The following is a 14,071-nucleotide window of genomic DNA, read 5'->3' on the forward strand; positions in this document are numbered from 1 at the left end:
CAGGAATTCTGGGAAGCTGCCTTGCTGTGTGCTCAGTTCCCTAATAAAAATCATATGAGCAGTCAAGAGAGAGGTCAGCTGCTGAAATTCTTTTCCAGAAAACAACAGATGAATCCTAGTTTTGTGTTATAGATTAAAATATTGAAGTAAAAATGGTTATTTTTCTCAAGTACAAACCATTTTTAGATGAATCTGTTTTAACAACTTTCGTTTAGCAAGTCTATTGTAGAAAATTGTAGGACCGTAGCTTTAAAATCAGTTTTGTATAACTTTTTATGTAAATAGATACTCAATGTTTCTACACAAAATTAATTTGCTTTTTTACTTTAATGTGCTTCTGTTACTTCATCTTACTCTTTTAATCAGTTAATCAGTATGTAGAGTAAGAGCAATTGATTTTCACTGTTTTTGGACTATTCCCTGAGTCTCTTTATGGAGCATTAGTGAATTCCAGGCAAAGTAACAAATATGTCTTTCTCTTAGAAAATGTAGCAGGATATAAATTCTGAATTAAATCTGTTGTTTTCTGCTGTCCAGTAGCATTGTTGGCAAAAAGATGATGCAGGAATAAATAGATTTTGCCTGGTGGTTGGGCTGTGATAGTGCTGGTGTCTCCTTTAAGAAGTTAAGCCGGAGTTCAGGTCTTTGACCAAAACCACTCGGTGGGCAGTGACACGTTCACTGGTGCCGCCGGCACTTCCCGCAGGCGTCGGTGCTGTAGTGATCTCCTTTTCCCTCTCGTCAGGTAATTTTTACGGTACTCCGAAGCCTCCAGCAGAGCCCAGCCCCTTTCAGCCTGATCCGGTGGATCAAGTTCTTTTTGACAATGATTTTGATACCGAGTCACAGAGGAAGAGAACCACATCCGTCAGCAAGATGCAGAGGATGGACAGTTCTCTCCCGGAAGAGGAGGAAGAGGAGGAAAAGGAAGCGGTTAATGGCAGCGGAGGGATAGGTTGGTTGACAAGGGGAGAAGCTCCCTGCAGGGTTGTGTGAATGGATCCAAAGTGTACACGTAACATTCGTGCTTGTTTGAACCACTTTCTTAGCTTTGGTAAAGTTTGAAGGTGGATTTCTATTCAAACTGGTGTTTTTACTCGATTTTGAAATTACCTTTTAAAAAGAAACAGCTGTTCTCCCAGCCAGATGTGCAATTGCATCATAAAATGCGCTGCTCAGTAGAGAACATGTAGTGCTGGGTATCAGCCAGTTACATGAGGAGGAAGGAAAAATAGATCCAACAACGCATTTTTTTTCAGCGTATAATGCCCTGTCCATGTTATTGTTTAATTTTGAGGAGATTACTGAATTTGTGTGCAGGAGATTTTAACGAAGTCATTGGTTTGAGGAGCAGCGCTAGCCCGTACTGCAAAACTTTGAGATGCTTTTGGTTAGGGGAATTATCACACAACCTGAAACTGCCTGAAGGGAAGTTTGTGGAGAGAAATAAAGCAGAGTGTGTTGAGACTGGACCAGTGTCCAGTTGGACGTTGCAGAGCTTGGCAGAGTGCCCGCTCTCTTTCGCTGTCATGGTTACTGATCTCGAGGGGGAAGAACTGATGGCAGAGAGAAAGCGTCACATTGCATTTGCAGATGATCCTCTGTGTGAGTGGTTAAGACAGACTTTTATTGACCAGACCTGACCTGATCTTGCTGCCTTCGGGCTGGCAGCACCACGGCACGGAGTGGCCGGTGGCCAGGCTGGTGGACGGGTGAAGGTCACGCACAGGCGTGTGGCGCAGGGACCGAGCGTTGGTCGGGCTGGGCGCTTGCGGTTAAAGTTTTCTGCAGGGAGTTTTGGGAGCTTTTTCTTGTTGTGGTTTGCAGGAGGGTGGTGTTTGTTTTATTGGCAGTTTGGGTCTTCTCTGTGTTTTATTCTGGACTTTGAGGAATATTAGTAGAATCTTAGAATCAGAATTGCTCTGGTTGGAAAAGACCTTCAAGATCATCGAGTCCAACCTTTAACCCGGCACTGCCAGGTCACCGCTAACCGGTGTCCCTGAGCACCTCCTCTGCACGGCTTCTGCATCCCTCCGGGAATGGGGACTGCGCTGCTACCCTGGGGAGCTGCTCCGAGGCTTGGCAACCCTGCCAAGGAATTAATTTTTGTAGTGGGATTTTTTGGGGGTTTGGGTGCTGTTACAAACACTCTTCTCTGTGTAGGAACAGCAACAAAGTGTAGTCAGCTTGGATTTCTGCCAGAGTTGATTTTTCAGCGTAGGCTCAGACACATAATACAAGGTTAATTCTGTTTGGCAGGGGAAGAGCAGAGTTCAGTGTTTTCATGTCAGCTTTTCAAAGTTCATAGCTGAAAAAAAAAAAGTGGAAAAACGCACATCACATACAGGGACGTGTTTGACATCCACTCGTCGCCAGATTAAGAGGGTGGTTCTTTGTGAGAAACAAGATAAACATCTGACAAATAGTAACACTTTCCCTGAACAACTGCAGAAAACAAAGAAAAACATTCAGATTCTCCTGACTGGATGAAACCTGTTCCCAGCTACAACCAGACAAGCAGCGCCATGGACTTCAGAAATTATTTGTCGAGGGATGAAACCCTGGAACCACTGCCCAAGAACTGGGAGATGGCTTACACTGACACTGGCATGATCTACTTCATCGAGTGAGTAGACCGACGGTGTGGAGGGTTGCTGTGCCCTTCAGAGGACAGAGATCCTGATGAGCTGCAGTCTAGGGAGCTGCCTGCTGCCCTTATGTCTCTTTTCTGCTCTTTCTGATTCTGTTGCTCTATGAAATTTAATATATTCCTACTGTTTCGTTCCTTATGGCTCGACATGCAAAGTCAGTTTGTTTGTAATGTGAGGTGTGTATCTCACAAAATATAAAGCTGGGTGCGTACTGCTAGGTGAGGTATAACATAACGTAAACCTTCATTACGTCAAATTTCTCTGAAATCTGAGAGCTTGTTTCTTCTTTCTTTGCTGCTTGCGTTCCTTGGCTGGGAGTCCATGCTTTAAAATACAAATAGCACAAATTAAAGAGGGTCGTGGCTCATATGTGCACATGTGAAACAGCCTCATTTTTTAATTTCTAAAAGAAACAAAGCTTAAGAAGAGGCTAAAAATGTTTTTTCCTTTCAGGTAGAAAGAGCTGAGACTCCCACCTGAGCTCTTGGGGGCAGGGGAGAGAATATTTGTACCTCTAACATTTTATATCTCTCCTGGAGAGTCCTCAGTGTGCTTGTACCTCTGAGCATCATTGCTGCCATTTTTTATCACTTTATGATGTGACTGAGGCACAAATAAAGGTTACGTTACCTAAAGGCTGCCGTTTGCTCATGGTAGTAAATATTTAAAAGTTAAAGCTAAGTTTCTTCAGTCTGAGGGAGTTCTATTCTTCTAACGGGGTGTGTTCTGCTCCACAGCCATAACACCAAGACAACCACGTGGCTTGATCCACGGCTCTGCAAAAAAGCCAAAGCTCCTGAAGACTGTGAAGATGGAGGTGAGATGTTCAGAATTCATTTGTGAACTGTGCTGATAGATGCCTGAGTTGCCACAGCTGGATGCGATCCGTTACTGCTGTGACAGAAGCTTCTCCCCAACACAAGTACCTGGAGCAGGCAGCGAGTGCTGAGTGTCCCTAGTTTGGTGGCAATAGGAATCTACATAAAACTGTGAATATTTTCCCTGGAATGGTAGAATCTGACTGAATCAAGGATTTATCTGCCTTCCTGAGATGAGAATGAGATATTCTGTTGCAGTGATTGTCATTGCTAGGGAGAAAGCTGCCGATGTTACTGACAGTCACACTGGAAATTGTCGTGCGGGTGAATACAGGAGGAGGGAAAGGTCCGTAAGTGTTAGAATAGAGGAGTAATGAAGAAGATCCAGCATAATACCTATTGCTAATGATACCTATTGCACGTGACACCATATAATATTTGAGTGAATAAGTAGGGCAAACAATTTTGACTCCATTCAACTCCTCCCACTGTTTCTTCAAGCCTTACCGGTCGGGTTTGTGACTGGCCGACAGACAATCCGCGCAATTCATGCGTAGTCACGCGGTTTAGTCAGCTAGAGAAGAGCACCAAATAGCTCTGTCTTCGGTGAATGCCCGACACGGTGCAAAAGCCGAGGCAGACTCAGAACAGCCCGTCGTCTTCCTAAATTGCAGGCCTAGCAGCCACGCATTCGTAATGAGGCCAGCTGGAGCACCGGGCGCGTACTGCTGCTTGTTAAACATATGTGCAGCTCACCGCGGGAGGAAGAGAGCCCTTTAAACAGAGAGATACCGGGTACCCAAATGAACAGCATTTAGATGAATAGACCCACTGGGTCTTCTGTCAAACCCTGTGGAGTGGTGCTGGTGTTAATAATTGGGAACATGCTGTTGTGTGCTGGGAAAATCCCTGCTACCGTCAAACTTAGGGCAGCCCCGGACAGGATTCTGTAGCAATTTCTGCCCTCAGATGTCTAGCTATCTGACTGTGCCCGTTATTCTAATATTGAAATTTCTGTGGTCGAGGTAATTAGAACAGTAAAGCTACAATAATTGGACCTCTGTGTTAACTGCTTATCACCTTCAGTCAGTGACGATCTGCTGCTGGGCACCATCTTACCAGATCCTGAATTTGCCATGAAAAGGAGCTTTTCACATGTAACTTCCAGTACCTATATCAAACAGGTGATTTTTCCCCCACGTAGGCAGCCCAAATGTGAGCCACTGTCAGGTTGACTGAAAACTGAAACACTGTCAGGATGCGGTGAAGTACCCCGATGTTACCTATAAGTAGTAAAAAATAAACAAGGACTGGCAAATAATAAAAAGTACTAATAAAGGTGGCATTACTTCTGCCAGGTGATCTCAAACAGAAAGCACCAGAGGAGTAGAGGTGCATGGTTTCACGAGCTTGGGAAGCGAATACCGCGGGGCATTTATAGATCTCTTCTGTGCTGTATTTGGAGGCAGGAGCCCATGTTCACACGACCATATTCGTAATGTATGGTTTAAAAAGTTGACAATTGTCAAATCATATTAATAATTTATAATTAGATTAATTTTAAATAATGTATTTTTCTTCCCCTTTATAGGTTCTTCCACCCTACATAGGTTAGTTTGTATCTTGTCTGTAAGTTTATTACATGTTTAAAGTGGTGTGGTTTTGTTGAACACAAGTCTCCTCATCCAGTGGAACAAAGAGCGAGAGTTACAGGGCTCCCCGTTCCCTGGAACAGGCTGATGTCCTCTCAGTAGAAGGACCAGCCTCCAGCAAGTGGAGGGAAGAAAAGAAGGACCTGTATTCCCTTGTATTTTTCATGAGTCTGTAATCTGTCCTCTCGTTCCTCCATCAGAACTCGGATATTTGCAGATGGTTTTCCACCGTAACGGAGAATTTTGTTCTTTCTGATTGCAGAACTTCCTTATGGGTGGGAAAAAATAGAAGACCCTCAGTACGGAACGTATTATGTTGAGTAAGTGCTAATTATTAATTTGACATAGTTTTAAATCGAGCAGAAAATAATGACGCTCTGGGTGCGCAGTGTGTGTGGGGTGTAGCGCGATGCAAGCGTTGAGCATATGCCACAGAAACGGCTCCAGGGGCAGCGCACACATGGCGCTCGCTGCGCAGCGCTGCCGTGCGGGAAGAGCCGTGGTGTGACCTGACTTGACTTACTGGAGTGTGGTTCTTTTGGGCAGGGAAAGCAAGTAGCAACCAAATCAGTTTATTAAGGAGGGTGAGCTGATGCCATTTTTCTTAGCTCTAACAAAAATGGGGTCACTCCATTTCACGGTGGCACCTGATAACTGTAAAAGAGCAAAAATAACTTGCGTCTCATTGCTGCCTCCAAAGAGCCAAGTAAATAACTGCTGAGCTGCTGCAAGGGCTCCTCTGAATCCCCTTCAGGTCAGAGTAAATGAAATTTCTCTTTAACTGTGGAGAAGAAATTAGTAATTGAAAATGTTGGCATCAGAGGACGAGCTAACATTTTTTGACTTTGCAAAGCCAACACAAGTTTTAAATTCTACTCAAACTTACTGATTTTTTCCGCTCTGCTGCACTACTCTGTTGAGTTTGTAAACATGGTAGGTAAATGGAAGCAATACATAGGCTCAAGAGAAAAAGCAGATTTTCTCAGCTCTCAGCTATTACAACCTTCTGAAATTTTGCAGTGGAATGAGGGTGTGCTCTGCCTAATAATTATAGGAAGTAAAATTGTATTGGCTCTCAAAGTAAACCAAATTGTTGCAAGAACAAAAATACTTTCAGTGTTGACATGATAGTTTATCTTTCGTTCCTCCAGAGCATTAATTTGAGATAATAAAGAGAAATATTTGTAGATGTTGTCTTCTCCGTGAAACAGGCACCATGTTTTCTGCTGAAATCTGATCTACCTTTTGTATGTCTACAGTCACATTAACCAGAAAACTCAGTTTGAAAACCCGGTATTGGAAGCCAAAAGGAAAAAGCAGCTGGGACAGGCTGATGCTGGCCCTTCAAAGTCAGGTACCGCTGAATATTGCATTCTTTGTCACTGATAACTTTATCTGCAAGTGTGCGTCATAAATAACCGATTGTTTAATTCATCAAGGTGTTAGCCTTATATTTTTGCTAGCCGTTGTGGTGTTCCCCTCCCAGATCTGCAGGGTTTTTCAGTGATTTCTTTAATGATAGAGTTGAACCGAGATCCTAAGAAGCTTTAAAATAATTTTGATCGTTCTGAAGCTGGTTGTGAATATATGGAGGGTTAGAAGAGCCAGTTGGAAGCTGCAGGTAAAACCACCTTGAATTTTTATGCTTTTGATCTACTTTAAGCCTGATATTCAAGGGTTAGAGTGTAAAACTGGGATCATAGGTGGGAGCTTTAGTTTTCAGCTCTGTTCTGTTCTGTTCCACAGTCTTGAAAAAACTCTTCAAACTTTTCTGTTCACTTAGCTTGGACGTTAAAGTGGTGTAACAGTATCTTGTTTGCTTTACTCAGTAACGGTGCTGCAGAGGTTAACTGATGTTAACCAAACAAGTCATTAACCTTTATGACACCTGAAAAACTGCACAAACACAGAACTTGCTAAAACTAACCCCGGCTTCCTTCCTTTGTGTCTCTCTGTTCCGTAACTCAACAGGACCAGAGAAGTCTGTCTTCACTAGAGATCCCTCCCAGCTTACAGGAGCCCTGATACGGACATCGCTGAAAAAAAGTACAATGGGCTTTGGCTTTACGATCATCGGAGGGGACAGACCTGATGAGTTTCTCCAGGTGAAGAATGTGTTAAAAGACGGACCCGCTGCACAAGATGGGAGAATTGCACCAGGTCAAGAATTGTTTCTCTGAACTTCCATTTCCTGTGGTGCTTTTAGGGAGCACTGCTGCTGAGGTGACTCCATGCCCTGACTCTGCATATGAACACCTCGCTAAGTCAAATGGTTTTCAGATTTGTGAAAGATGTGTGCAGGCTGAAAAGGGGAATTGGGAATGTTCTAGGTACAAATCTACTTTGAGAATGCTTTTGAAGATTTCAGTAGTTCTGCTTTAGCTAAGACTTCTGACTTTGTAGTTGCCTGCAGAGTGTTTTTTGTTCCCTCTCTATATGTAAAGTAAAAATAGCGTGTTTGAATCCTCATCTGTGTTTTGCCTTGCTGCTGCCAAAAATCATAACGCCAAATACTAAAATTGCAAAAAAAAATGCAGGAGGAATGAGCAAGCAAAGCTATATGACCTGGACAAGTGAGGAAACAAGAGGGGTGAGAGTACCTGCAAAGGAACGTGTGTGGGCACAATCCTAGTTTAAGTTCATCCAGTCCTAAAATAAACATAGGACCCCTCAAAAAAAATCCGATTTATCCTGGATTGAGTTTAGGATGCTGTACAATATGATTTAAAGTAGAAGACATCTGCTTGCAGTTGTGTGCATGCGCTGCTTCATCTCCCTTGGCTGTACGGTATCATTTTTAAATCTGCTGCAGATTAAACTTTATATATTTAGCACACTGTGTTCTGAGCTGAAATAGAACAAATGCAAAGAGAAAATCCTTTATGCTTTTTGACAACAGATAGCCAAGAGGTAGTAGCCCAGCTACCGTCTGTCGTTGGCTGTGAGGACTGCACCACGATTTCCTCCAGTCAGGCTTTTGTCCTCGGCCTCGGCACGGCGCTGGCTGGGTGTGGGTGTGTTCTTCTAGGTTTTGACCCTGTTGAACTTTCCTTTGTGACAGGTGATGTCATTGTAGACATAAATGGAAGTTGTGTCCTTGGCCATACCCATGCAGATGTTGTCCAGATGTTTCAGCTCGTTCCTGTCAATCAGTTCGTGAGCATGACTTTGTGTCGTGGTTATCCTCTTCCTGACGACAACGAAGACCCCGTGGTGGACATAGTGACAGCCACACCTATTATCAATGGACCGCCGGTGGCCAAAGGAGATGTTTGTGTGACCAGCCAAGATTTAATAGCAGGAGCAGTTGTGTTGGACCAGAATGGAAAAATGGGTCCTATGTTGGTCAATGGTCGGCTGAACGGCCCTCCCGTGGACGCGGCCGAGCAGAGGATCTCGCTTGCGTCGTCAGGAGGCTCTCAGCCAGAGCTGGTCACCATTCCTCTCGTCAAAGGCCCTAAAGGCTTTGGCTTCGCCATTGCAGACAGTCCTACGGGGCAGAAGGTGAAGATGATTCTAGACAGCCAGTGGTGCCAAGGCCTTCAGAAGGGGGATGTCATCAAGGAGATTTGCCATCAGAACGTGCAGAGCTTGACCCATCTGCAGGTGGTGGAGGTGCTGAAGCAGTTTCCAGTAGGAGCAGAGGTGCCACTGCTTATCTTAAGAGGAGGTACATGCGTAAATTCACAGTTGTCATAGACGGTTTTGTGCTTTTACAAGTCCCCTTTTAGCGTGATATCTAAATCGCATCCAGTCTTGACAGTTAAGTAGCAGCTGCTTATATCTCTGAGCCATTATGTTCTAAGTGTAATGTATACCCCCGAGTATTTGGGCTAGTTGCTAGGTTGGGGTTTTTTTCCAAAAATTTATTATGATCTGTTTATGCACTATCTCTTCCAAGTGTCTGGGGAGTGCTAAAGCAGAAGTGCTGTCTCTAGCATAATGCACATAGTGCATGATGGATGGAGTTTTCTGAGGCTCCAACAACTGGAGCTGTAATGGAGGGGAGACTGCGGGACGCGGGAGGAAGCATCAGCGGGGAGGTGGAGCTGATCACTGGAAATACCAGGGAAATTCTCATTTTCACATTTGCATATTCATACCTCTTCATTGACTGTCAGGCTCAGACCAGAATGCATTTTCTCCCCAAAAACTGACAAGTAGATGGTATGCATTTGGCAGAAGCAGCTGAATGAATTACGAAGCAACACGTGGCTGCTTGGTGTCCCTCTAAGCTTTTATTGTAGCCCTGAGAGTGGCACTTCAAACACTCGTCGACATTGGCAAAAATCCTCAGGTCTTCTGTGTAAATGCTACTCTTCCTTAATCAGCTAAGGAGATAATTAGATTTCTGTGGCAGCGAGTGAAAGTCCTGCAGACAAATTCACAACATCTCCATATTCAGTGAACCAATGTGGGGTTTGGTTGGCCAGTGTCTAGCAAAAAGAGAAATGATTTTTCTTCATTGTGCAGCTGGCAATTCTAATCTGAGACCTCTCTGAAGTGATGGTTTTGGTCAACTGAGAATTTGCTTTTCTCTGTTTAAACGATGACTGATGAAGAAGCAGTTATAATTTTCAACCCAGGAGGAGGTGGCTGTATTGCCTTAGTGCTGTTTAAACTTTTGCTGACCTAACATTGAAATTGCTTTCTACATTCTGTTTTCTTCAGGTCCACCCTCACCTACTAAAACTGCCAAAGGGGTGAGTATTGGTGATGTGTTTAAATTTGTTTCTGATGGAGAATATTCGGGGGGTTTTGGTTACTGCATTGTAGCCCCCGCTACCAGGATGTAGATGTAGCTTCTTTTTCTGTCTTTTTCCTGATGTTCGAGTACCAAAGTCGTATCCCAGCCGCTGGATAATGTGAGCACACAAGTTCAGTGCGCTTCAAACAGACTGCACTCAAGAAGATTTGCAGATTCCGTCCCTTGCAAGCACACAGCTGCCTGCACGAAATAAATCTGCATAAATCTCTGCGGTTTGAGGACACAGGCCCTGTCAGCGTGACTCCCGTGTCAGTGCGCTCTGTGCGGGCGCGCTAAAAATACTTGGGACTCGGGGCCTGGCGTTCCAGCCCACGTGCAGTAGCAGCTTCCCATGGAGCGCTCGATGTTCAGTGGCATTAAGCAGCATGGCAAAATAATGCGGTTAAAAAGGGCAAGTTCTTGTGTTTGTAAACATGCAAGAAGTGTCAAACTGCTAAATCGCTGCGGGGGGGGTTCTTCCACTCTGGGGAAAGGGCACAGCAACGTCTGTTCTGCTCATGCTTTTGGCTAACGTGCTCAGGCACATGCAGCGTTCCAGTGTCCCAGGTTGGGTTTCAGCCCAGAGCAAGCATTTGGAGTTGCTTTGGTGCAGAACCAATCGGGGATTAGGGTGAGCTCTTGATTCACTGGGGTTTGGCGGGGTGGGCTCTGTTGCAGAAGGACAAGCAGGACAGTTTGGGGAGTTTGGAAGCTGTCGGCGACCCCGTCCCGCAGCCCATGCCATTCCCACCCAGCGCTGTGCGATCGGGCTCTCCTAAGCTGGACCCTTCGGAAGTTTACCTGAAGTCTAAGACTATGTATGAGGACAAACGTGAGTATATCAGCTTCAGCTTGGAAATAACAAATCGTGAAGGAATTTTTTTATTTGTCATGTGTGGTAAAAACTACTCTGCCTTTCGTATTGAGTTTGTAACCACTTGTAGCTAAAACATTTAAAGAAATGCGTAATTCATACAGAAATGAGGGAACTGTGAAACACCTTTCTAAAAAAAGACACGTTTCAACCATATTTACAATAAAACAGTTAACTGCAGGAACAGTCTCAAGAATGTTCTAGTTCTGAAGTAGACCTGGCCATTTCAGAGTTTACCGAAGGCACCTCTGGTTGTATCACAGACTGGCTTTCATCCTGGCCCACCATGTCAAACTACTCTTTCCTTTTTCAGCCTTTGCTTGAAAATTTATTTTTCCATTTTGGAAAAATAATGTCTCTGAAGGTTTCACTGAGTTACTTACGGTTATTTCTGGTTACTGTGTGCTGTTGATAGGAAGTATCAAAATGCACCACCAAAGCATAATCTTCCAATAATCAGCGACAGCTCCTTACTCGGTCTGAAATGTTGTTTTGTCTTAGCTCCGAACACAAGAGATTTGGATGTTTTCCTGCGAAAGCAAGAGTCGGGCTTTGGTTTCCGGGTACTTGGAGGGGATGGACCAGATCAGCCCGTAAGTGAAACTGTGGATACCTGTGCGTTACCTCCCAGCGTGACTGCTCGAGTGACCCCCTACCCTGTCACGAGCGCAGCCCAGGGAAATGAAGCAGGATCTGGGATTGTGTTGCAGCCCTTCACCCACCAGATCTCCTGCCGAATTTTTAAAAATGCATTTTGTTCTGTCGGTCGGCGGCAGCTCTGGTGGATTCGTCTCTAGGAAACAAGCACAGCCTTTCCATTGCACTCTTGCAGGCTTTTGTGTGCCCCATTTTTCCTCTCAGCTCAGAAAATACAAAAAGTGGTACTTCAGGGTTTTCATGAAAGCCTTAAAGCCAAACCTATTAAGACTGGCTTTCTTCTGCAGAGGGGGGGGGTGGTGGTGCTTTACATTGCAGCTGGCGTCAGAGCGTAACTCTGCTGTTTGCGCGGGGGGAAGGATACTAGCTAGAGCCTGGTTTGCTTTACCCTGGCTTCAGTTGTGACTTTGTCGCCTCTGTCGTCGTGTTTCCTGGCCTCAGCCTGCAGGGCTCTTGCAGTTGGACTGGGATGACTCTGCTTGAGGGGAAAGATGGGCTTGGAGGCAGGAGGCAAATGCTGGCGCAGAAGCCCCTTGGGCACCCGGCTGCTCTGCCAGCAGGCTTGAGGAGACTGTTTCCAAAAAGACAACGTTTTTCTCTGGGAGGAAGTGGTAAGACTTGTACCGTGTGTCAGGGGCTGTTCCTTCGGCTGCCAAGTTAAGAGGAAAAGCTTTTGGAGTAGATGCTCATCGATTATTTTTTGATTACAGCTAAGGAACACACTTCTTTCCATTCACAGCTGTGGTCTAGTGCTTGACCCAGTGCTAGCCTTTTATTTTTTTTTTCCTAACATGCATTTAGAGAAAAGGAAGAGCGAAACCAAAGAATTTTGCTTCTGTTGCACTTTGTAGCATTTGTGTTGTTTTGTTTCCATAACAGCTATAGCTGCTGGTAAGTGTTGCGCTGGTGTCACCCCTGCTGCATGCAGATGATCTGCCCCATTGCTTAACCTCCAGAGAGTACTGCCCACAAGTGTCCTCAATCTTCCATTTAACCTGCGTGCGGTTCTAGCGTTTGAAGTAGTGTGTGGTGTTTTTATCTGTTATATTTAGTAGCACTTTGCGAGATGGGGGTAGACAAAATTGGTAAGGGGAGTGAGTGCAGCTGGTGGAGCTCATTATCTAATCCTCCAAAGCTGTGCGCTGAAAAACCTCCCAGCGTGGAACTGTCTGAGCAGCTTTTCAGGAGTAAAGTTGAGTTCTTTTGAAAGCTTTTAGTTCCTCCCCAATCACTCTGGCCTAGGTTTAGTTACAAAAAATTGAATAAGTAGAATGAGTGACAGAGGCTTTCATTTCAATAATATCTGGGAGATCATACGTCTATGTAATAAGTACGCAGTGTATGCTTATGTCGAAAGTTGGACTTTTTAGCAGACTTGACAGATACACTCAAGGGATAGTGATACTTCCAGAAGTCAGGGAAGTAAGGATTAAAAATCACCCCAAACTTTTAAGTTTTTACTGAATGCTCTGAGCCACCAAATTGTATCCACTGAGTCAGCTTGTGCAAAGTGCGCTTGCTGGCTGTGTTTCTGCTAGAATTGGACAGACAGATAATCTGTAAAATACCTTCCCCAAAGCCCTCATCCCCCTGGATTCACCTGCGTCCCAACCGCTACATGTTCCGCTCAGTTCACGTTCTGCCGCTCAGACGCCCTGGCTCTGCTCTGCCGACAGATTTATATCGGAGCCATAATCCCGCTGGGAGCGGCAGAGAAGGACGGCCGGCTGCGGGCTGCGGACGAGCTGATGTGCATCGATGGGGTCCCTGTGAAAGGGAAGTCGCACAAACAAGTCTTGGACCTGATGACCAGCGCTGCACGGAACGGCCAGGTGCTGCTCACGGTCCGGAGGAAGATCTTCTTTGGTGGTACGTGTCCGTCTGTCCGAGGGGGTACCGCAGGACGCGCGTCGGGCCCAAGGAGCACTCACAGTTTTGTAATCGAATCGACTAAAGCTGCTCAGAAGCCCAAAATTATTGCGCTGGAGCCGAATGATCTGAGATACAGCTACTGCTACCTTAAGCAACAGCCTGGAGCTTGTAGCTCTATCTCTGCTCTAGATCTTGTACGCCTAGCGTGCAGAAAAGCCACAATGTTGTTTTTACTATAAAAAGGTGTCAGATCACTCTGACAAAGTCTGTGTGCACAGTGCCAACTCTGCCTGGCTGTCTACAGCCAGTGTGCAGCAGGCTTCCCTCGCAGCAACGCGCACACCTCTGTAGCACTCCGGGCTTTGAATGCCTGATCCTGTGTCAGATTTCTGTTTGATCCAAACCCTGTTGTTAATGACCTCACTCCTTACTTTCCCAGGCAGGCAGTGTTTCCTTGTGCTGGCGCTGAGGTGTCCAGTTTTGCTGTAGTCAGTTAGTAAAACAGCAGTATTGGTTTTTCCTCATCTGTTCTTTGTCTGTTCCTGCAAGGGGAAAAGCAACCAGAGGAGGAGGAGTCACAGCCTGTTCTGGCACAAAACGGCTCTCCCCGGCTGAATCGGGTAGAGTTTGCAAGCCAGCAGTCCACAGAGGTCTACGATGTCCGTCTGCAGCGGAAGGAGAATGAAGGATTCGGCTTCGTCATCCTCACCTCGAAGAGCAAACCCCCTCCTGGCGGTAAGCGGCTCCCCCGGGGCATTCTCTGCGTTGCCAGTGCTGAGGTTGCCCACACCGCGCCCGGC

At 45.5% G+C, this 14,071-nt stretch overlaps 1 protein-coding gene across 1 annotated transcript in view; it reads left to right on the forward strand.

Moving 5' to 3' along the window:
• MAGI3 (membrane associated guanylate kinase, WW and PDZ domain containing 3) overlaps nucleotides 1-14,071 on the forward strand; it is a gene marked incomplete at its 5' end in the record, with an annotated part of 25,335 nt that overhangs the window by 2,859 nt on the left and 8,405 nt on the right. The window contains 12 exons of the mRNA XM_009877671.1: nucleotides 746-955; nucleotides 2,452-2,626; nucleotides 3,389-3,468; nucleotides 5,384-5,441; nucleotides 6,381-6,475; nucleotides 7,093-7,281; nucleotides 8,183-8,791; nucleotides 9,793-9,824; nucleotides 10,547-10,700; nucleotides 11,244-11,335; nucleotides 13,076-13,268; nucleotides 13,821-14,006. Coding sequence (XP_009875973.1) covers nucleotides 746-955; nucleotides 2,452-2,626; nucleotides 3,389-3,468; nucleotides 5,384-5,441; nucleotides 6,381-6,475; nucleotides 7,093-7,281; nucleotides 8,183-8,791; nucleotides 9,793-9,824; nucleotides 10,547-10,700; nucleotides 11,244-11,335; nucleotides 13,076-13,268; nucleotides 13,821-14,006 — 2,073 coding nt within the window. The remainder of the gene's footprint in view (nucleotides 1-745; nucleotides 956-2,451; nucleotides 2,627-3,388; nucleotides 3,469-5,383; nucleotides 5,442-6,380; nucleotides 6,476-7,092; nucleotides 7,282-8,182; nucleotides 8,792-9,792; nucleotides 9,825-10,546; nucleotides 10,701-11,243; nucleotides 11,336-13,075; nucleotides 13,269-13,820; nucleotides 14,007-14,071) is intronic.

Source organism: Apaloderma vittatum, unplaced genomic scaffold, assembly GCF_000703405.1.
Source record: "Apaloderma vittatum isolate BGI_N311 unplaced genomic scaffold, ASM70340v1 scaffold16501, whole genome shotgun sequence".
Lineage (NCBI taxonomy): Eukaryota > Metazoa > Chordata > Aves > Trogoniformes > Trogonidae > Apaloderma > Apaloderma vittatum.